This window comes from Sporisorium graminicola, chromosome SGRAM_4, assembly GCF_005498985.1.
Source record: "Sporisorium graminicola strain CBS 10092 chromosome SGRAM_4, whole genome shotgun sequence".
In the NCBI taxonomy this organism is placed as follows: Eukaryota; Fungi; Basidiomycota; class Ustilaginomycetes; order Ustilaginales; family Ustilaginaceae; genus Sporisorium; species Sporisorium graminicola.
In genome coordinates, this window is record NC_043734.1 from 765,545 (window position 1) to 788,244 (window position 22,700).

Consider the following 22,700-nt stretch of genomic DNA (forward strand, 5'->3'; position numbering starts at 1 on the left):
TGCACGCGCCAAGATGAAAATGGCGACATTTCCGCAAAAACCACAGACCAGCGAATCAGGTTTGAGCGACCGGATCTTCCGACTTGACTGGGAGCGCGATCAAGGTTGCATTGCCGTGGCACGTCCTTTCATGAGTGGGTCTCTCGGACACAGACAGTGGAGAAGATCAAAAAAGACGAAGCTAGAGCACGAGCGAGTTGCAGGGTGCGAAGTATTTGATAATGGCGTTAGGCGGGAAGTGGCTTCTGCTGGAAGAAATCACGGTGCAGCTGCCGAGTCAGACAATCAAGGCGAGGCAACCGGAATCTTTCCGATCTTCCCTTGGCGTCAAGAAGAACTTAGCTGCTCCCATCGATCTGACAATTCCCCCTCCTTCCACCAACTCCACCAACTCACTCACCTCATCCATTACCATTCATCGGAAGCACCGTTTACAACGTGCTTTCCACAGCTAGCCATGGCCTCTGCTCTTCCGAGATCCCTCACAGGCCTCGCTCGTTCATCGGTGCGGGCGCTCCACAGCACTGCTTCGATAGCTGCAGCTTCCACCTCGACCCTCTCGCCCGTCGCCGCTGCCCACATGCGTCCCGTCAACGGCTTTGTCGGCGCTATCGGCAACACGCCGTTGATCCGCCTCAACAAGATCAGCGAAGAGACAGGATGCGAGGTGCTCGGTAAGGCCGAGTTCATGGAGCCGGGCGGAAGTGTGAAGGACCGTGCTGCTCTTTTTGTTGTCAAGGATGCTGAGGAGCGCGGACTCATCAAGCCGGGGGGTACCGTCGTCGAGGGCACTGCGGGCAACACGGGTATTGGTCTGGCTCACGTCTGCCGCAGCAAGGGCTACAAGTGTGTCATCTACATGCCCAACACACAGTCTCAGGAGAAGATTGATCTGTTGCGCATGCTCGGTGCTGAAGTCTACCCCGTGCCCGCTGTTGCGTTCGACAACCCGGACAACTACAACCACCAGGCCAAGCGTCACGCTGACCGACTCGACAATGCTGTGTGGACCAACCAGTTCGACAACACGGCCAACCGACGTGCCCACATCGAGACCACGGGTCCTGAAATCTGGGATCAAACCGACGGAAAGCTCGACGGCTTCATCTGCGCCACGGGCACCGGAGGCACCCTGGCGGGTATCACTAGCTACCTGAAGGAAAAGAGCAACGGCAAAGTGCAGTGCTGGCTCGCCGACCCACCCGGATCCGTGCTACACTCGTACATCCAGACCAAGGGCAAGCTCATGGACCGCGAGGGCGGCTCCATCACCGAAGGCATCGGCCAGGGCCGTGTCACCGAGAACCTCAAGCCGGATGTTGAGAAGCTCGACAACTCGGTCCACATCCCGGACGAGGAGAGCATCTCGATGGTCTACGACCTGCTCCACGAGGAGGGCATCTACGTCGGTGCCTCGTCTGCGCTTAACGTGGTCGCTGCCAAGAAGATGGCGCAGCAGCTCGGCCCCAACAAGACGATCGTCACCATCCTTTGCGACGGTGCGTACCGCTACCAGGCCAGACTGTTCTCGCGCAAGTGGCTCGAGTCCAAGAAGCTCGACACGGCTATTCCGGAGCACCTGCAGAAGTACATTGTTCTCCCATGAAAGCAGCCCGGACCACTGCGCTCTACAGACCAAGTTGGTCCAATTGTCTCCATCTTCGTTCAGTATGCCCAAACTTTGTAGATAGACCTGTTTTGCTCGATCAAGGACGAGACGAAGCTTAGGCTTTTCAACAGAATGTGTGCGCAGGTAATCGAGTGACAGTGAAGTTGCGATTAGTCAGGTTACAGAGTAGAATACAGTGGTTGGGCAGGTGCAAGACATCAGCAACTAGAGTGCAAGAGGCTAGATAAAGGAAGAAGAAAGGTATTGTCTATCAAATGGACGATCTAATGGAAGAGCGAGGCGGCGAGGCGGTGGACCTGGTCCAGGGAGCCCGTTCCCAGACCTTGGCGTTCGGGCTCGCAGGCGTTGTCGTCGGCAGCATCAGCGGGGAAAGCAAGCTGTTCGAGCCCGCGCTGTCTGCGCCACCAGTTGGTCCTGCGCAGCACAGTCTCATCGAAGAGCCCCCACCACTTTGTGACCATCCTCTCGCTGAGCTCCCACGCCTCGGGGTCCAAAACGTCGTCCCCATGCACGCGGAACGAGGCCAAGGCTTCATCAGACGACAGCACGGAGAGCAGGAGATCGAGCGCGAACTCCTCCTCGCAGACCGGGTGGGTGAGCGAGTGTTTGAGCAGCCGTGAGCGCACTGCGGGCCAGGGCAGGCACGCATCCAGGAACGCACGGTGCGGGTACACCAGCTGCTCCGTCGTCGGCAGCATGTTGGAGCCCATCGCGTCCCAGTCAATCGCCGCATCAAACACCAGGCCCTTGCTCGACTCGCCGTCTGCATTGAGCTTGCCGTACAGCTGCAGGCGCGATAGAAGCGCAGCCAGGCGGTCGCCGTTGTGCGAGCACAGACCGAACCGCGCGCCGATCTGCTCGACCGCACTCGCGAACGACTGCGATGCGATGCTGAGCGTTTGTGCAGTGGCGTGGGCGACTCCGGACTCGACGCGCTGCGCGTGGTCCGAAATCGCCTTGTCCAGGTGCATCGAGGCACACCGCCCGGCCTCTGTGTCGCTGTCCATTGTCTGCAGCTTGTCCACCAGCAGCGGCAGAGACATGGCACCCGACTCCGGCAGCGACTTTGCCGCAGACAGCGGCGAAAAACATGGCTCGCTGACACTGAAATCTTCGCTCGCGCTCGAACTTGTCGACGATGGCTCCGCAGGCATGCGAAGCAGGGTCTCAAACGAAGCCGACGCAAGCGGCTGGCTGTGTTGCGCAGCGATCGGTGTCAGTTCTGGGGCTGGACCGGGAAAGATCGAGTGCAATCCGGACGGCCACAGCGGCAGCGACGGGCTTGGAAGCGGCTGGCTCATCAGGAACGGATCCGCATGGATCCCGATCATCTTGAGGCCGATGTTGTGGTTCGAGGCGGCGGCCAAGCTCGAGTAGGTGAGTGGCTCGGACGATGTTGGCGGCAGCAGAGGAAGCGGTTGCGGGAAGACGGCGTTCAGAGATGCATAGCTCGGCGCCACGAACGTGGTCGGTGCCGGAGGTGGTGGCAGGTAGAGGCAAGTCTCCGGCACCGTCAGGTCCGACTTGATGTCGAGCGCTAGGAAGCCAGCAGACGTAGAGGGCATGTCGGCGACCGCCATCGGCTTCGGAGGCTGCATATCGTAGAAGTGCGGTATGGTGGGAGTGTTGAGCTCGGTGCATGACGACGAGGTCGGGCTCGACACCTGCGACGAGACCGAGGCAGCTGACGATGACGATGACGACGACGATGACGACGACGCTGTTGAGTCGGACGAAGACGAGCGCACTCTGGGTGCCATCCCCGGCTTGCGAGAAGGCATCGAGGTGGCACGAGTCAGATCAAGGTGAGACGGGAAAGCAGGCACATCGGACGATGAAACGTCCAAGCCAGTCGATCGCGCCATGCGCGCCTTCTCTCGGAAACGTCGCTGTGCCAGCTTGTTCTGCGCACGACGACGGTCGAGCAGCTGTTGAGGGGTGAGCCCGACAGTAGCACTCGAACGCATGACGATGAGTTGGAATCCAGAAGCTACAGGCTCGCAACGCGAGTGTTGGTTACGAAGCGTCTCACAGGATCGACGCAAGGCGAGGTGGTTACAATAAGCCAGGTGAATCGCTCGCCAAACGATGCGGCGGTGAGAGTGGTCAAAGGCTTGTGCGGCGGTTCGATGGAGGGAGGGTAGATAGGATAGCACGGTAGCAGCGTGAGACAGGGGGTCCGGCGACGCGTGCCAGGATGAGGGCGCTTATATGTAACCGGTGAAACGCATCGCAACCATTGCAATACAAGCAGACTAGCGGTATGCCCATGTGCGTGGCAGGGAAGGACATCAGAAACAGGGAGTCCGAGAGAGAGAGAGAGAGAGAGAGAGAGGAGTCCGAGAGAGGGAGCGGGCACCCGGCGAAACGGCAGAAGAGGATGCCGGACAAAATGCAGATCTGCGTCAGAGCTGTTTCGATGGCGGCGGCGCATAGAAGCTCAACAGAGAATTCGCCGTGAAGCAGCCCAATTCGCCAAGAGGCCGCATTGGCAAGGGATCCCTACCGCACTGCCGCGGATCCCGACGCTGGGGAAGCATGGTTGCGGCACAAGGCTCCTCGGCAGTCGTTCTGCATCGCGCACGTCAGACGAACAGCTTGATGAAATCCAGAACTCTGGTTGACTACATCTTGCATCTGTCCGAGCGAAGAAAGCATCTGGGCAGAGACAGCTCTACTTTTCGTCCGATGGAACCGATACATCGGACAGGAAACTCTAAGCGAACGGAAACAGCATTCCGGCCCGGAACGTGGAATCCTCGTCCGTGCCAGACCAAACCACTTGAGACAAGGTGGGTCGCCGGCCTAGCACACCTTGCATGAGGAAGGAGCTGTACGCCGTGCCGTGCCGGAATTACCAATAGGGAGTCGTGTCATATCTCTGAGCAGAATGCGAGTCTGCACGATAGCAAGCAAGCGGCAAGCGTACGAGCGGCAGTGCGGAGCGGCAGAGCGGACTAGAGTCAAAACAAAAGATCATCGGCGTCGGCAGTGTAGCACACAGACCACTCCGGCGGCACCGCGACGTAAGAGGCAGACGAGAGCGGCACACTGGAAGGCGAACGGAGAATTCGAGGAAGAAACTACTGCGACGAGGGAAGAAGGCATGAGAAGCGGCTGCTGGTACTGCTGGTGCTGCAAGATGATACGATGATGGGGGCATCTGCAGTTGCGTTCCTAGACTGCACCAACAGTGCAGATGACCGTCCGGACGCCTTCAGTGACGAAGGAGGCTGAGGCTAGAAATTTGGCTTCGACGACGGCTTCCTGCGGAGGGCTCCAGGACTGCCGGATTCTCGTTTCTCTTCGCTTAATCCTTTGCCTCGCCTAGCTGTCCGCGGGAACCTTCCACGAGGCGTTTAGCGAGCTCTGCCGGGTGCACTTGAACTGCCGACAAGAGTGATTTCGGTTTTGACACTCCGACTCATCCGAACCTATCCGGCTGTGGTCGCCATTCCAATCTCCGTGGCGTTGGATTCGCTCTGATCGTCATCCCTGCCTCAACCCAACCGGACATTGCTTTCACCCTAGAACAAACTACGATTGGCTAGTCATTACGATTTGCTAGTCATCTAACATTTCCGACTTACAGTTCGAAAGGGGCTTTGGCCTCTATTTCCAGCTTGTATAGCCGTTGCCGCTGATACCGTCGGAGAGCAAGCAGCACTACAAACGCCGTAACGCTGGCTGGCAGCAGGACCTCGGGAACCTCTTTCGGCGTCTTTGTGTGCGCAGTGATCTAATGACAAGGACCGTGACTAAGTCGGCCAATTGCTAGAGCCAGCTTGGACTGCTTGACCGCTTGTGCGGGCTCGCAAAGTGTGGTCTGTTGACAACAAAGTACCTCCACAAAAGCCGTGCGGCCGTTTCGAGGTGGGAGTGATACCCCATACAGTAGCCCCAACCAAGCTCAACTACGCACACCAGTGTCACAGAAAGCCAGTAGATGGGTCGGACCAAGACACAAGCGTGCAACTTTTGTCTCTGGTTCAACCAAGCGAGGCGCGCATGGTACCACAAGCTGGGCGACGTCTGTACCACTTCCGACGGAAACTTGGGTGTGTTGGTAGCAAGAAAACAAGACAAAGTAGGAAAAGCGAGTCGGAAAAAAACCACCAGCGAAACTCCGACGATGTCTAAGGCGATCGGAAAAATGGTGCGCGCCAACCAGAAAAGGCCGAAAGGCCGTTCGTTGTACTCACGTCAATCAATCGAGGAGATCCACCATGACGGAGACATGGTCGACCTTGCGTTCCACAGCATCAGTGGAGAATCATCCTTCGTTCCTATTCGTCGGCTTTACAGACTGCCGGTGTTCGAGCATCTGCAGCCAATTCATCAACTTGCCTCTTTGACCACTTAGGGTGAGTAGCCGGGCTGACCTGCCGAGAGTGAGATGTCGCTGTCGACGAGTCTACTGCAAGCCTTTGCTTCTTGCTGCAGATACTTGGTGTTCTCGACGACATGTGAGAAGAAGGTGCCTGCAACTTTCCCAGAAGGAGGAGGTGCACAGGTGCTTCTAAACCCCTCAAGCCACGTTTACGGGGTTCGATTCTCGAGCCGCCATGTGTGGGAATGCCGACTTGCAGCATCCTTCGAACCAAGCTATGACGTCGTGTTCGCGACGTGCGTATTCCAATTTCTCTGCAGGAAGAGATGTGAGTAAATCCTCACCCTGACCTTCGATTTTAAGACTCCGCTTTGCCGTGTGTGAACTCTCCTACGCTCGCTGCGACATCCAACCTTGAGAGGAGAACGACGGTAAACGCAAAAGACATTGCCCGAACGAGTTTCACAACGTGCAGCCGCGCTCCGATAACTCGGTCATGCAGTCGCCGGCATTGACGCCGATACAGCCTCCAAAGGCCGCGTCGGAGTCACTTGCTGGGATCCTCAGGGTGTCCGTCCACGCGGTCGACTTCAACATGAGGTAACATTCTCGCACCACCGGTACCACAAACAATAGTCACCACTGTCACAAGGTTGACCGATGCACTGCAAACCGCAACGGAAGGGCGTCAGGCTGAGCCAAGTTGGTCCTAAGCTCGTCGGTAGGTATGTAGCGAGGGAATCCACCCAACGTCGAAGGGACGTTGATTCTGCTTGCTTCATCTACCACTTTGCTTCATTTGCTGCTTGTCAAGTGCGCCAAGAAACCAGCCTGCAGAGGCGCAGCAACATTTGCAGCAGACCATGGCGCTACAGAACCTGTTGAACCCAGTCACGGGCCTTCTCTCGGATCTATCGGACAAGTCCTGCCGAGGAAGGCTGGTCACCGAGGCGAGGAGCGTGGGTTGGCTTGCTGATAACACTCGTGGATGTAGTCTCAACAGCACGCTCACAGCCAATTTCCGTTAGCAAACTTGTGAGCGTAAGCGGCTCGACGGTTGACCGGCATGCTTGCCTGCCGAGCAGTTCTCCAGCGCCACGCAAACTCATGCCACGTTTGCTGGGTCCCCGTTTTCTTGCTAAGCCACGTTGTCTTTCTTTATTGCGTCCGAGCATGGCCAACATGACGAGGTTTGCTTGTTGTAATGCCTCGCGGAGACTCGGTTCTTGTCACAACCATCTCGTGGTCGCCGTGATCCGAATGATGCTTCAGCGCAAGGCCAGTCTCCAATGACCTCTGCTGCGGCCGACACTGCACTACAGTAGCAATTGGCGGGTGTTTTTGCTGTCGCTGTCCATCTCCAAACTTTGAACTCAGCACGAAAAGTATATAGGAAAAAGCTGGTATGTTACGTCGACTGAAGTTTCGTTTGCAGGTTTCTTCTTTTCGGAAGACGGACGTCGGATTCAGGGTTCGCGTTTTTTGTCCAAGGTCAACAAAGAAGGACTTGTGCCCTTTGACTTCTTCTTGCTACCTCTTTGTACCAACAAACACCTCTCGGGCAGGATCTGTTGAAGCTCGGAATGTTCCGGCGAGAAGGCGGCTGTAGGAGTCTACTACTCCAGCTCTCAAGGCCAGCATCAGCGGCGGTAGCTTCCGACTCGCTGCCAAACTCTCGCCAGAACCTGCGTGTTCTCGCGAGAACCTTTGCAATCCGCTCCACGCAATCTGCCGGTAAACAAAGGTCTCTCCAAGATACTCAACCAGGCCGATCAAGTTCAATTTATCCAAACTCAAAGGCTGCAGATCGACGCAATCCACACGCTCCGCAGCTCTTTCAGCATTTCAAAAGACGCGGAACCGGGCAAGATGCGTCTTCTTCTTCTTCTTTTCCCTCCTCCTCCTCCAGGACACCTAGCCTGCGCGTTTCGACCGAATCACATATCCTGCGGAATGTTTCGTCAGATCTGGAGCTCAAGCAACTATATACCTCGTTGGGTAAGGCGGCGGACAGCCACGATGCGGTGCAAGCCACCAAGCTTTGCCAGCTGATCAAGGACAGGAAGCAGCACATTTCTGGTCCTTCGGGCAAAATCTCCTTTGAGCCCCAAGAAAAAGTCGTCTTCCTTGCTGTCATGCGTGCTCTTGCTTTTCACGGATTGCTCGAAGAGGTTCAGGCCATCCACCTGGACATGCTCGCCTTTGGATTCGAGGAATGCATCGACTCGCTCAACCATCTACTCCAAGCAGCCATTGTCTGTGCGGACGAACAGGCGACGGCTGCCACGCTCGAAAGCATCTTCGCCCTTCAACCTTCAACCTCTTCCTCACTCGAGCGATCCGAAGAGCTGGCCAAAGTGCTCCTTGGCGATGCTTCCAGCGGCACCACTCGTGCAAAAGCTGTTCGCATCCCCGGGCTCACCTTGCCCATCGAACAGATGCGCAATTGGACCGCAACCACGTTTGCACATGTCGTCGACTGCGCCTGTCAGGATCACAACCTCGAGTATGCTCTTTTGCTTCTCTCCACGTGCTATCGACTGCAACTATCGCTCCCGCACGACACACTATCGCGCCTCATCAGCCTCTGCCTCCATTGCGGCGAGTTTCGGGCTGCGCTGGAGCTGGCCGACCTCATGGAACAAGGCGGGCTGGTCTACCGAGATTCTTCTTCAGGATCTCACACAGGCTTGGATAGGAGCAACACGCTACGATCGGAAGCACGAGGTGGCCAGGTCTCTCGTCGCTTGCCTCCCAGTATGTGGATGGCGGTACTGCGATCCTGCGCTGAGGGTGGCTACTTGCCAGGTGTCGAACTCGCCTGGTCCAAAGCAGTGACCCAAGGTCTGCAATCTCCAGACGATGGCCTGCTGCAGCTCATCCTCGCGCTAGCGGCCAAAGAGGGGAGTGCGCAGATGGCGCAAGTCTGCCTGCGACACATCGATCCGACGTTTGACGTCTCGGACACTGCGTCTGCCTCTTTCCGCTTGACTTGCACGGGCGAACCGGGATCGGCACGGAGGGTGTCGGCGTCGTCCAAACGCATCGAGGTGCAGGAATGGCACTTGGCGCCGCTGTTTGAAGCGCAGTGCAGTGCGCACGACTACCCGGGTGCAATGCGCACGTTACGCGCATACCATGCTCGGGGCTATCACATTACGGACCGCACCACGTCGAGGATCAGCACGTCGATCTATCCGGATAGGGCGGCGCTGCAGCTCGCGCGGGATGCACTGACGCACGCGGCGACTGATGCAGCCGTGGGGACGCATCCGTCGATTGTCAATGCGGTGCTGAGTGCCGCCGTATGGCTGGGCGACCTCTCGCAGGCGCTTGAGATCTACCACGCAATGCCGACCTACCACACGTTTGCTGCGAGCAGCACCAGTGGCGGGCAGTCCTCTGCGCGCCACGCGCGTGACCGCGTGTCGCCGGACCTCGCCACATTCAACGCGCTCCTCAGCGGCTGCATCGACGCGGCCGACTACCACACGGGCGTCGACCTGCTCCGCGACCTCAACGCACTGCAAATCCGCCCCGACGTCGTCACGTTCGAACGCATGGTCATCCTCTGCCTCACCCAGCCCACGTACGACGACGCCTTCGGCTTGATCCAAGAGGCCAAACACAAGCACATACTCCCCAGCCGCAAGAGCTACGAGGCCCTCGTCCGCAAGTGCTTCCGCGAACACGACCACCGCTGGCAAACCGTCCTCGCCGACATGTCCGACCAGGGCTACCGCCCCAGTCCGCGCCTGCTCCGCGAACTCGACCTCGACCCGGCTACCTTCGTCTCCAACTCCAGCCGTTCGCGGTAAATCCTAAATGCACTCAATCCCACTTCTGCCAGCAAGTACCAGCAAGGGGAACTCCAAGATCAAACTCCAGACTTGGTCGTCGCGTAGCAGACGGAGGTGTGAGAATCAATTGCGATGAGAAAGAGACAGAAAGAGTGATGAATGCATTGGTTCTACACCGAGGAACAGGGTCGTGGGTCACGAGTCTTGAGAATGTACAACATATACGTTTCACGCACGTCCACTCGACGCAGCGACCGCCTCGATCAACTCCTTGGCGTGCAGCACGGCGTCCTTGGAACCGCGAATGATGCAGAGTCCGCCAGCGTCGCGAGGAATCTCCACGGCGGCGCCGGACTCGTTTTGGATGTTCATCAGACCGCTGCCTCCGCGGCCGATGATGCGCGGCACAGATGAGGGCGAGACCCACAGCTTGCCCTGGTGCGACGCGTTGCCCGCATCCTTGATCGCCGCCTGGATGCGCTTCTCTGCCTTTTGCAGCGAGCCCTCGTCCTTGCCCGTCAGCGACCACGAGACCGTGCCGTTGCCCGACGTGCTGGAAGACAGCTCCTCGAGCTCAAACTCGTTGTCGTCGCCTTCGTCGTCGTTGTCGTCGATGCGAGCGCTGGCAGTGGCCTTAGTGGCACCGTTCTTGGCAGCACCAGCCGCGGCCGAAGACGAGTCTCGAGGCGTGTCGACCGACACGCCAAAGTCCGAGCGCAGCTGGCGGAAGAACTGCGGCGTGGCGATTCGGGCATGCACACTGCGCGGAACATCGATCGTCTTGGACACAGAGGCAAAGCTCGACTTGATCTCCTCGGCCAACGCCTTGCACCTATCTTCGGCACCTACGATCTTGACGATGGTTGAGTCGTCGCCACCAGCAAGCTCGGCCTTGTTGGCGGGCTCGCCCGTGGAGGCGTACTCCTTCCAACCCGGGAAGACGAGGCGGACCGCGTACTGTGTCTGCAGCTCCGACTGGCGCGATCCGCCACGGCCGATGAGCATCCTCTGTGCCTGCGGCGCCACAATCACACCGTAGACGACGCGCGAAGCCAGGATCTGTGCGGCACTCTCGAGCTCGTCGCGGATGGCCTTGGCCAACGAAGCAGGGCCTCGCACGGTAACCGTCGACGCATCCTTTTCGTTCCGGCGTGGGAACTGGACGTACTGCGACGAAGCCTTGGTGTCCTCGGGTCCACCGGCCTTGATGATGAGATCGCGAATGTTGGATCCTTGAGGTCCAATCAAAATGCCGTGGTGCTCCGGGGCGATGGTGAGTGTGTAGACCTGCTCGGCGTCCACCTCGGAAGAGATGGCCTCGATGGCCTTTTTGGCAGCGGCGATGGCCTTCTTGGTACCACGGATCTTGATCGAGGTGGTGCCGTTCTTTTCGTTGTCCTCGCGGTCAACGTCCACCTGCGCCTCGCTCTCGTCTCGGATCTGCTTGATCGTGGCTCCGCCCTTGCCCATGATACGCGCGATCGACTTTGTGCTCACGTTGAGGACAGTGACGTTGTTGTGCTCCTTCTCGTACTCGAGCAGCTCAAGCAGCTCGGCCTTGGCACCTTCGACACCCTTCTTGCCTCCCTTGATGATGACCTCGTCAGGCTTCTGTTGGACACGCGCGCCACCGGCAGGCTTGTCATCGCCACCCTCGGTGGGGGTGGAGGTGCCGCTCTGGGCGTTGGCGTTGGGAAAGTTGATGCGCACAGCATAGGTGTCCTGCAGGCGGGTGACGTACTTGCCGCCCTGACCGATGAAGCTGCCATGCATCTCTTGCGGGATCTTGAGCGTGACGGTGGTCTCATCGGCAAGTCGCTCGACTTGGGTCTGAAGACGCTTCTTGGCCTCCTCGACGTTCTCCTTGCGACCGGTGAGCACAACCTTGGTGGTGGAGGTAGGCTTTCGGCCCTTCTTGACGCCGTCGGCACCATCGGCGCTCGAAGGCTCGCCAAAGTCGATGCGCACGCCGAGCTCTTCGCGAAGCTTGGTGATGGCCGAACCGCCACGTCCGACGAGATGAGGGACATGGTTGGCGTCGACCGAGAACTCGGCGACGTGGCCATTGATAATGTTGTCCTGCTCTGCCTCGGCAGCGATACGGGTGAGCTCCTTGACGACGCGCTCGACCTCGGAGCTGGGACCACGGACCAGAATGGAGTCCTCGGACAGGCTGGTGCTGGACTTGTCCGCAGAAGCAGCCTTGCTGGAGCCAAGCTTGACGGCCACTAGCCTGTCTTCGCCAATAACGGCGTTGAGCGTGGTGCCGTTGGGGCCAAGAATGGCTCTGTGAAGCTTTGCGGGCACGGTCAGTGTCTCGCTGCGAATGTCGGCGGCGGCCACCTGCGCCTTCTGGATGTCTTGCTTGACGGCCTCGAGGATCTCGCTGGCCTTGGCGTCGCGAGCCTTGCGGTCGGCCGGCAGGGCAGCAACGACAGAGGAGCCCGCCAAAACGAGCAGAACGTCGGATCGAGAGTCGCCGTCGGTGCTGGATGAGGCGGGCGGGAAGAGAACATCGACACCTCGTGCTTCGTACGGCTTCAAACCCTGGCCTTTCTTGCCAATGATGAAGCGGTGAAGGAGAGGGTCGACGTCGAACTCCTCGATGAAGGTAGGAGGAACCGCCTTGACAAGCTCCTGGACGGTCTCGCGGAGCTTGGAGACCTCGGCAGCATCAGAGCCGACAATTTCGATCTGAACGTTGCCGGTGGACTCGACGATGGCGGGTCGCGGGAGGTAGATCTGGACCGTGGAGCTTCGCGGAATCTTTCCGCCGACGCTGAGCCATCGAAGGACGTGCTTGGCATGGTCGACAGGATCTTTGGCGAGGGATCTGTGCGCTGCGACGACGTCGACAACCTCGACACGGACCGCGTTGGCCTTCTCCATAGCGGCGGTGAGCGCCAGGGGCAACTGGCTCTGGGGCCCACGGATGGTGACGCTGTCCGAAGGGTCGTCGATGGCGGCAAGTTCGACGCTGCACGAGGTGGAGGCAAGGATGTCGTTGGCGGCATCGCCGACGAGGAAGCGGTGCTGACGCTTGGGGATGCTGATAGCGAGGGTGCGGAACGAGTTCTTCATGTCCTCAACCTGCGCTTCGATGGAGGCAACGGCTGCAGTCACCTTTTCGCGGTCACCAGAGACGATGATGGCCAGGTCGCGCTCACGCTTGGGCTCGGCCGAGTCGTCGTCAGCAGCGTCCTTGCTGTGCAGGAAGGCGGCGCGAGGGGGGACGCGGACGGAAATCTCGCCATCACCGGCTTGCTTCTCGAGCTGGGCGGCGTTGGCACCCTTGGGACCGGCGATGAAGGGGTAGAAGATGTGGTCGATGTGGGTGAGTCGCTGGGTGATCTTGGAGGTCCTCTCTGCGACGATGGCTTGGATCATGGCCTGGGCCTGCTTGACGTTGATCTCGTCTCCCTCGAGCGTGATGGGGATCTGCTCGTCGTTGTCGTAGTCGATGGTGTTGCGCTGGTTGGCGTCGAGCTCAGCATCGGCAGCGGGGTCGCGAGGCGGAACGTGGACCTTGACGCCGGTCTGTTCGGTGATGGCCTTGAGGTTCTTGCCTTTGGTGCCGATGACAAAGGCACGGAGCGAGGCGGGAATCATGATCTGTGTGGAGACGTGCTTCGCAAGCAGGACGGTGATCTCGCGCTTGGCATTCTTGACGACAGCATCGTCAGCGGCCTTGAGGACAAAGGTGGTGGTGCCGGTCTTGCGGGTGGTGGAAGCTTCGATCTTGACGCCGCGGTACTTGTTCTGGACCTTGGACATGACGGTGGAGAGCTTTGCGACGGAATCATGCGAGAGGGAGAGCGAGAAGGTCTGCTGGGCAACGGCGCGCTGGATGACGGGAGCTGAGCCGTTCCAGGTGGAACCCTTGCTACCCCACTGACCCTTGGCAGGGTTGGCACCGGCGCCGAGCGAGGGAAAAGCGGACTCCGAGGAGAAGTCGGGCTGCTTGGAGCGGGCCGGTGCGTGAGCACGGCCGTTGGTAGCAGAAGGAGCGGTGTTGCTGTGGTTGCCGTCGCCGTTCAATACAGCAGCAGCAGAAGCCGAGGCAGAGGGGGCAGCCGCAACGGGCGCAGGCGGGAAAGGATCCTGCACGAGCGAAGGGAAAGGGTCGGCCATGGGCGGCAGTTCGGAAGCAGCATCAGCCTGAGCGAGCTGAGCTTGGTGCTGCCTCATGAGATCGGCGGCGGAGACCATGATGACGATGATGTTGGACGAAGTCGGTTGGGCAATGGACGGTGGCCGGGACGAAGGAAACCAAAGACGATAGACCTGGGCGAACCCGAACGCAGAGCTGGAGGCAGAAGGTCGGTGCTGTGTAAGGACGCACGGTGAGCTGAGGTGGCTTTGAAAAGGAAAGAAGACGGTTGCAACGAGCGACCTGTAATGCAAGCTGAGAGGACGGAAAGCGATCGACTTGGGGTAAGCTTGTGCTCGAAGTCAACGCTAGAGGCAGCAGGTACGACAATGCGGCGGTGGTGGAGAGGATAGGTGCTTACTTACCAGCTCTAGCAGCTCGATCAAGCGGTGTCGAAGAATGTGAACGGGATGAGGGTGAGGAGAAAGGCGAAGAAAAGGCACAGACGCACGCAAAAGTGTTGGACGCAGAGCTTCGCTCGCTGGTGTTGGACCGACAAAGCGCTACTTCTCTGCCGCACGCTTGCTTCCCCTTCCTTCGTCCTTTGCTTGGGGACTGTGCACGAAAGGACTGAGTGCCCCAGGGACGAGGCTGACTGGCTCAGCCAGACCCAACTCTAATTTCGCCATTCGAGTCGAGTTGAGAAGAAAGTGAAATACAAATCCCCACCGGGACCGGCTCTCACTCAAATTCACTCGCAGCCGCACCCAATTTCAAGCGTGGGCCTAATTTGTATTCAAGTGTGCCAAAATGGACCCCACACACGGGCAGCAGCAGCGCACGAATCAAACAGCAGAACCGCTACGTGGAACGAAACGATCAAAGCTCGAACAAAGGGGCAGTTGGACCCTTGTTTCGTTCTGTTTGGTGCCTGAACGGCTGGCTCGTTTTTGGTTGGTTTCATGTCATTCGGCTCGTCAGGCCACGCCGTGCACACGTCGGCAGGGTCCGAATCTCATTGCGATTGTCATCTTCAAATACAGTATGCTGATATGTTCAGGGTCAAGGATGGGCAAGAGTATCGTCGTCATCAGCGCACCACGGCTCGGCGTGCTCGGCGTTTCTTGCGTCCCAGGCTCGACTCGTCCCTCGCCTCTCGCTCGCTAGCACGGTTTCTCGAACCCGATCGGTCCCGCTTGGCTCGCGTCGTGGCTAGCCGGCTTGCGTTGGCGGCGTCTTGATCGTCTCCAACCACCAGGCCCATCCCGAGAGTGAGATCCGAGTGCCCTGCCCGAATTTCGAGCGGCGAAGCGGGTCTGCTGGACGACAAGAACGAAGGGCGTCGACGCGGACCACGTCGGTCTCCTCGGCGCGAGCCGCTGTGATGGTGATGGTGGTGGCTGCTGTGACTGTGGCTGGGTGCACCATGCACATCAGGCAACGAGGTGTCGGGAATGGCCAGACCCAGCAAGACAGCCGGTACCAGCGTGATCATGGCAACGATGCTCAGCATTCGCATCACCTCGACCCACGACTGGATGATCCCATCGCGTTCGGCCGATCCAATCGGATAGCTGAGTGCCTTTTGCAGGCTGCCATATACCAGCTTGAGCTCGTCGGCGTCCATGTTGGGCAGGTTGGTCGCGAGTTTGCTCGGTAGGTAGGTCTGAAACATCCATCCCGCCGTCGCCGACCCAATCGCCGCTCCAATCTCGGTCGTCAGCAGCTCCAGCGCCGTCACAATGGCGACATCGGCGTGGCGCACTGTCACCTGCACCGCCACTTGCATCGTGATCGCAATCGATCCACCACCAATGCCCTGCAACAGCTGACACAGCACCAGCATAAACGTCGGGTCGTCCGCTGTCCGGTAGCGCACCATCAGCGTCACTCCGACCAGTCGCACCACTAATCCCATCATAAGAAGCACCTTGTATCTCCGCGTCATGGCCATGAGCGATCCCACCACAATGCCTGTGATCGTCGACGTCACGTTCTGCGTAGTGGCAAAGTAACCCGTCTTGGTCTGATCCCATCCTTTGAGAATCTGCACAAAGCTCGACAAAAACGTCCATGAAATGTAGAACGAGGCGAAATCGAGCACGCCCACGAGGCACGTGCAGACAACCGCGCTGTTGGTCAGAAACTGGTATGGCAGGATGGGCACCGAGGCGCGCGTCTCCCACCATCCAAACACCACGAGCAGGCCTACACCGCCGAGAACAAACGTCGTCATGGGCACCTGCGCCTGCCGCTCGCCATGACCAGCAAGTGTAAGCGGCAACAGGATGAGCAACCAGCCTCCCGTAAACAGCAGCAGTCCGAACAGATCAAGCTCGCGCGCCAGCTGCCGCATCGCCTGCCTCCACGGCTTGTCCGTCAGCGAGCTTCTTGTTGCGAGTCCCGCACGCCGAGCTCTACGTTGACCCACCAATAGCGTCAGCAGCAGCGGCGTGGCCGCAATTGGCACCACTACGGTCCAGATGGCGAACCCAAATCGCCAGCCGCCGTGGCGCATGACCAGGTCCACCATGGGCCCTGCCACTGCAAAGTTGATCAGAAACGGCAGATTGACGAGACCGATCACGAGACCTCGCCATTTGGCCGTGGTAGTGTCGGCGATGATGATCGATTGCAACACTTGAATGCCCGTGGTACCCGCTGACTGCAAACAGATGCCACCGATGAGCGATCGTAGCGAAGCCGTCGTCGCCACGATAATGTATCCGCAAACGTAGAACACCAACGACAGCACGTACGCCTGCGGACGTCCGACCACGTCAGATAGCTTGGCGATGGGCGGCTTAGCGATGGCAAATACCATCTGCTGCACGATTGCGACGGTGCTGAAAGAGGCGAGCGCGCCATACTCGCTGCAGGCGAAGTTGAGATAGAGATAGCCCGTATTCGAGTCGAGCGAGGTGACGTAGGCGACGCAGAAAATGGCCGAGTAGACGAGCAAATAGAGCCCACGGCGCCTGCGCCAGAGAGCACGTGGATCCTCCAACTCTCGGTCGCGCTCGGTCGACATACCCTTGAGGAGCCGCTGACTCTCGAAATCGTCGTCGAAATCTTCGTCAATGTCGCCCACGTCTCGACGCAGCCGCTTGGAGTCTGACCGCAAGAGCGACGAGGGGCTTGTCCTGGTCGTATCGTGAAAAGACACGCGCGGTCGTTCCTCCTCGCCATGCAGTGGTTTCAGTCCTGTTCCTGTCCGAGCCGAGTCATAATGTGCCTCGGAAGCGCTGGTAGCGATGGAGGGTGGCAACTCAGTGTTCGTTTGCTTCGGTGATAGAAGCAAGGCAGCAGGCAGTTCCAATTCGGATGACTGACCAGTCCGGACAGCGTTTGACCCGCGTGGGGGCGCTTGCTGTGTGATGCTGCTGGGCTCTTCGGGGATGCTGTACGCCTCGACTTCGACGAGCTGATGGGTTGGCTTCGGTTGGTGGTTGAATTGTCTTGTGTCTCTTACTACTTCTTGCCTCGTCAGCCCAATCTCGCTGCTCGGCATGTGCAAACGGGAAGGGCCTGCATCAGTACCGGAGCGCGAATCCGTTACAGACGACGGCAGGCTCAGAAAGTAAGACCGTGGTTCCTTTGTAGGTCTGCGCTTGGTATCATTAAGTTCGGTGAAGCGGGCACCGGGCGGAGGAGACGAGATCGGTGGCGAGCTAGAAGGGGGCTTCGGTGGCATGAAGAGATCGCTAGGAGGAAACTCGATGTAAAAGATTTTTGCACCGCATTTGCCGCCGGAATGGTAGAGATGATCCTCGAGCAGTCGCAAGTTGCGCAGATTTGCCTTGAAGATGACATCGAGCGCATCCCCGATGATGGGGACAATGCCAATTATACAATCGAAGATGACGTTGAAGACCATCCAAAATAGCACCGACCATGGCAGACCAAATAGCGAGCAGAGGATGATCTGGTAGAGACCCAGAAGGAGACCGATATAGTCGCCGAGCCCCGGCACAACGCCAGCAATAGAATCGATACCGATGTTGAAAGGCAGATGAGAGCCGAGGAGCGGTATCGAGTCGAGATACCATGCGACGGTGCGGATGTGATTGTACAGATGCTGTGCTTCTTGGTTGTTGCGGGGTAGACGCAGCAGAGGCCAGTAGCGAGGTTCGAAGGTTTGATGAGGAGCATTCGACCCCCGCAGCAAAATTCGCCTTGCTTGGTCTCGATTTCGCCAGTCGTGTCGGTCGATCGTGTCTGCTGGTTCGAATTCGTCCAAGGTGGAGCGCGGACGAGGGCGCTTGTCGACGGGAAAGGCGAAAGCCAGCAGCTTAGTCGCAGCCCACGTCAACGGAGTCTGCAACATGGCAGCAGCGCCCACCTGTGCCTGCTTGAGCCGATGGGACGTAGCAAGCGACAGTGATGGAGACAAGGTTGTCGGAACGTTGTTGGCGCCTGTGCTGGCAGTCGATGATGCGCTCGGTGTTGGTTGCGTCAATTGATCATCGAGTCGAAAGGGGTCGTCAATGGCGGAAACGGATGCTGAAAGTCGGTGTCATGTATGCGAAACGGATCATGCCAACAGCGGCTCTCTTTGAAGCGGACCAGATGCCCGGGCTGTGAGATATGAGAGAGAGAGGATGAGCAGCGAAGAGAAAGTGCGGGAGCGAGCGAGCGAGTGGGTCAAAGTAAAGGAACGAAACGAAGCGAAACGAAACGAAACGCGATGCTGAGACGCTTGACGGCCAAAGGCCCACCATGTGGAGCATCTGACCTCGAGCTCCGGCTTGTCCGACGAACGAGAACTTGAACCCTTATATCAAGGTAGGAAAAACTTATGATAATTGGATAAATTGCGCCGGGAAATCGAGGCAACGGAATATAGGTTCGAATGCAACGGAGCACAGACCTGCCTGCTGCACTCTCTTGCCCCTTTTCGCATCGGATCTTCCTCTGCTGCTGCCCTCCTCTTTCTTGCCCTGGATCGTCGGATCGACCGACTTGGCGAGTCATGGTGTTCAATGGCATCAAAAGCTGAATGCAAGTCGACTTGCAGCAACCAGGATGCCCCGAGCTCCCTCATCGCGGCCACAACAAGCAACCAAGGCCAACGGGGTCACCCCGTTGACTGCGTCGACAGCGTCGAATGCCAGGTCGATCTACTCCTGCGAGCCGTGTAGGAGGCGAAAGGTCAAGTGCGATCGCAGCACCAATTGTCGCAACTGCGTGAGGAGAGGCGAAACGTGTGTCTGGCGCCAAACACCTCCCTTGCCATCTGCCGAGGGATTGCAACCGGAACCCTCCGATGGCCAGTCTCTGGCGCATCGAGTGGCCTATCTCGAGCAATTGATCCGGAGCGCAGGCTTGGATGCTGCAAAGACAACAGGGAAGCATGCGTCGCATACCAGCTCAATCACGGCGACAGTGCCATCACCACCCTCTTCGCCCAAGTCGCCCCCCGTGGTGCCGCCTGTCACGCTAGCCATCTCGGACCTTGTTGAGCCTCGCATCGACTCTCCCAACGTAGAGGTGAATCTGCACGACCGATTCGACCATCAGATCCTCACAGCCGCCAGCGGTGCTTCAGACTCGTGTATTGCGCGTGCACAGCCTCTGCTGCAGCTGCTCCCACAACGAGGCCGCTGCGATGCTCTCGTGGACATGTACTTTGAAACGCTCGAATGGATCCACCATCCCGTCCACGTACCCTCTTTCACTCACTGGTATCGACAGCTGTGGAAGCAAGGCCTCGTCAGCCGTCACTGTGTGCAACAACTCGCCCTCTTGTTTTCTATGCTTTGCCTTGCAGCTCACTTTGGACTCGACGACAACGACAACGATCATGGCCGCCACGAGACGGTCTCGCCTAATTCGCCTTCTGAGCCTCAGGATCGCCTGTTTTATCAAGCAAGCTACGACGCCCTCGTTGCATCGGCCTACTTAGGACATCACAGCTTAGCTGTAATCCAGACGCTGATCCTGCAAGGCCTCTACCTCAACAACACCGGACAAACCACCACCCACCATGCTAATCTGGGCCTAGCCATCCGCATTGCCAATACAATGGGACTTTCGTCGCTCGATGCCGATCATTCCCAAGACAAGACGCTGGCAGCGATTTCCGCCTCGAACTCATCGCGCGACGAGCTCGAGACCGAGATGGGACGTCGAATCTACTGGAGTCTCGTCTGCCAAGACTGCTACACGGCTTCATCGTGCAACTTTACCTACAGCATACAACCTAATCAGATCAAGACACGCGTGTTTTCCAATCTGCGCGACGACATGCTGGTCGATCTACGCTCCGCCAGTGGACGCCGAGATGTTACCGCCAAGCAAGGCTCAGAGCAAGAACAAGCTCTTCCGGACTCGACTCCAACTACATCCAGCTACCACATTGCCAAGATCCCGTTCGCCCTCACGGCTCGTAAGACGATTGATCTGCACAATGAGGGTACCCTCACCTACGAAGCTGTTCTACAGCTCGAGCAAGAGAACTGGAGTCATTTTCACACTCTCCCGCACTTTCTCCGCCTCGACAAACCGGAGCAAGAGGTTCGTGACGCCACCCATCTTTTGGGATGGGGACGTGGGCATACCGAGCGGTGGAAGCCAAGTCGCATGTATCGGCAGCAGATACAATGGCAGCGACTCTTTCTCGGCATTACGCTCCACAATCGTATCCTGAGGCTACACAGGCCCTTCCTCACCCGAGCCTATACCAATCCTGCATTTTCGACCTCTAAAATCTCGGCTCTCGCTTCAGCACGCCACCTGCTTTCTCTGGCCGATCACGGCCGCAAGATCGCATTTCCCGGGTTGCGATGGTGGGTAGTTCTCGTGCATATCTTCACTGCAGCCATTGCACTGTGCATCGACTTGCATTTTACAAACGTGTACGGTGCAGGTATCGTCGGTGATGACCTGGAAGGCACCCAAGCAGAAAACATCCGGCTCATCCATCTGTCGATCGACATTCTCCAAGCAGCTTCTGTGCGTAGCAAGGCTGCCAGCAGAGCGCTTCACATTGTCACCACGCTGTTCGAGCAAGCCCAAGTCTTGCCGCACACCAGACCAAGCAAGAGGAGCAAGAGGCAGCACAGACAAAGACAAGAGTCAAACGCAAGCAGAAATATGCCTTTCGATCAAGCTTCTTCAAGCTCACCTGCTAGCACGCTCAACGGTGACGGTTCTGCATCGACATCGATGCCCGCGGGTGGGAGCGGCACGCCGGCGACAGCTAGCTTTGAGACCTGGCTCGGTTCTGATTGGTCCTCGTTGCTCGACGTCAACGGCCCTGCTTCTCTCACTCCTATTACCACAGACGTGCTCACTGCAGATCTAATTCAGGCGATCAATGCTTTTGTGTCTTCAGACGGCCTCGACGCTCCTGCATGACGGGGGAAGGAAATCTATATTCATTTTTGCTCCGTATCGCAAGCAGAACCATCTATGCTACCAAGCATCCGTTTGCGGGTTTTGATGTATCCTGCAACCAAGGGAACAGCTCGGGAGCGTATTTGTATGCGCGGAACAGGGCGTTGGACTCGGAGGGAAAGACGCGAGCCACGTGCTCCTCGTCGTACTTTGCAAAGTGCGGGTTGATCCACTCCCAGCAGACGTTGTCTTCGTCGTCGATCTCGACGATGCGGCCGAAAGCACTTTCTGTCAAGAGCGTGTTCCCTCGTCCGTGCGCGGCGCCAGCGGCAGCCGGCGAAGCGAGACGCTGCGCTCCTCCCATGAAAGGCGTGAAGAACCTCTCCTTGGAAGGGTCCGTCCACTGCCACACGATCTCCTTGGTCGACCTGTCGACTTCAAGAGCGCGACTGTACTGGAACGATTCGCCGTAACGGAAGGCGCCATTGTCAAAGATCAAGATGTTGCCGCTTCCAGGCAGCTCGTTGGCGCAATGCTGTTGTGCCACCACCTTGGAGTCGAGGTGCCATAGGATTGAGCCGTCGTTTCGAGAAATGATAATCACAGCGGAAACGGATCGCAGAGATGCCAGAATGTTGCCGTCCGACAGCGGCTGGACCGAGTTGATCAACGGCCAGTGCTCGCGTGGGTAAGGGCTTTGCAGGGGGAACGTGGACCGGTCGAGATGTTGCGAGGCTTTCCACTCGAAGATGGTGTTGCCGCTGGCATCGACCTCCTTGATGACGTCTGCGTAGACAGCTCCGTCGGGAGCTTCGGTGCCTGGATGTCCGCCTTGGACTTGGAGCGAGTCGTTCTCGTTGAGCTTCTCCAGGGTGGTGTACAGGATCTTGCCAGATCCATCGCCGTAGTGGTGTGCATCGTGGTGCTGGAGCGGATCACGGTGCTGGCGTACAATTTTGCCAGTTGCTGGTTCCACCTCGCTCATGATTCCACCGCCGTACTTGTTGAAGAACCAGAACGGTCGCGGCGTCTCAGGGTCGATGCTGTTGACGGCAAGCTTGCCGTTGGGCAGAAGACGGGCGTGTCGGCCGTTGCGCCACGGGAAGGTCCATGTGTGGGCAGTGTCGCCTTTCGTGTCGATGAGGTGGACCTGTTTGCAATCGTGTAGTGATTCCTATCAGCTTAGAACTGTTTGGAGTTTTCTGTGAGCGAATGAGATGGGGGGGCAGACGTACCTGTTTGCTTGTGAGGGGTGCCACGAGGACATAGCCGGGCGAGACCTTGTCTGGATCGGAAGCGATGAGACCCGCGCCTCGGCGGCGGATCGAGTTTTGGTCAACCTTCGAAGGCATGTCGAGGGATTCTAGTAGCGTTGCGGGGCTTCTTGTCTGCCCAACAGATGGTCGTCTCTTGTCAACCCCGGATACTTATACTTGCAGTCTTGGCTCGATCGGCGTTTTGTTATCTACTCGTCCGTTCCGTTCGGTCATGTCTGCACAATGTCCATGAGGA

At 58.2% G+C, this 22,700-nt stretch overlaps 7 protein-coding genes across 7 annotated transcripts; 3 read left to right on the top strand and 4 right to left on the bottom strand.

Moving 5' to 3' along the window:
• Window positions 1-457: 457 nt before the first annotated feature.
• On the top strand, window positions 458-1,606 carry EX895_004726 (uncharacterized protein; the record flags this gene model as incomplete). Its single annotated transcript, XM_029885320.1, has 1 exon — window positions 458-1,606. The coding sequence occupies one exon, from the start codon at window positions 458-460 to the stop codon at window positions 1,604-1,606; it is 1,149 nt and encodes a 382-aa protein (XP_029738562.1).
• Window positions 1,607-1,893: 287 nt separating this feature from the next.
• On the bottom strand, window positions 1,894-3,597 carry EX895_004727 (uncharacterized protein; the record flags this gene model as incomplete). Its single annotated transcript, XM_029885321.1, has 1 exon — window positions 1,894-3,597. One exon carries the CDS (start codon window positions 3,595-3,597, stop codon window positions 1,894-1,896), a length of 1,704 nt encoding a protein of 567 aa, XP_029738563.1.
• Window positions 3,598-8,095: 4,498 nt separating this feature from the next.
• EX895_004728 (uncharacterized protein) lies at window positions 8,096-9,778 on the top strand (the record flags this gene model as incomplete). The annotated part of the gene is made up of 1 exon (XM_029885322.1): window positions 8,096-9,778. One exon carries the CDS (start codon window positions 8,096-8,098, stop codon window positions 9,776-9,778), a length of 1,683 nt encoding a protein of 560 aa, XP_029738564.1.
• An 827-nt stretch (window positions 9,779-10,605) lies between these two features.
• EX895_004729 (uncharacterized protein) lies at window positions 10,606-13,969 on the bottom strand (the record flags this gene model as incomplete). The annotated part of the gene is made up of 2 exons (XM_029885323.1): window positions 10,606-10,612; window positions 10,719-13,969. 2 exons carry the CDS (start codon window positions 13,967-13,969, stop codon window positions 10,606-10,608), a joined length of 3,258 nt encoding a protein of 1,085 aa, XP_029738565.1.
• A 971-nt stretch (window positions 13,970-14,940) lies between these two features.
• EX895_004730 (uncharacterized protein) lies at window positions 14,941-18,177 on the bottom strand (the record flags this gene model as incomplete). The annotated part of the gene is made up of 1 exon (XM_029885324.1): window positions 14,941-18,177. One exon carries the CDS (start codon window positions 18,175-18,177, stop codon window positions 14,941-14,943), a length of 3,237 nt encoding a protein of 1,078 aa, XP_029738566.1.
• A 698-nt stretch (window positions 18,178-18,875) lies between these two features.
• Window positions 18,876-21,209, top strand: EX895_004731 (uncharacterized protein; the record flags this gene model as incomplete). The annotated part of the gene is made up of 1 exon (XM_029885325.1): window positions 18,876-21,209. One exon carries the CDS (start codon window positions 18,876-18,878, stop codon window positions 21,207-21,209), a length of 2,334 nt encoding a protein of 777 aa, XP_029738567.1.
• Window positions 21,210-21,261: 52 nt separating this feature from the next.
• On the bottom strand, window positions 21,262-22,540 carry EX895_004732 (uncharacterized protein; the record flags this gene model as incomplete). The annotated part of the gene is made up of 2 exons (XM_029885326.1): window positions 21,262-22,338; window positions 22,424-22,540. The coding sequence occupies 2 exons, from the start codon at window positions 22,538-22,540 to the stop codon at window positions 21,262-21,264; spliced, it is 1,194 nt and encodes a 397-aa protein (XP_029738568.1).
• Window positions 22,541-22,700: the final 160 nt, after the last annotated feature.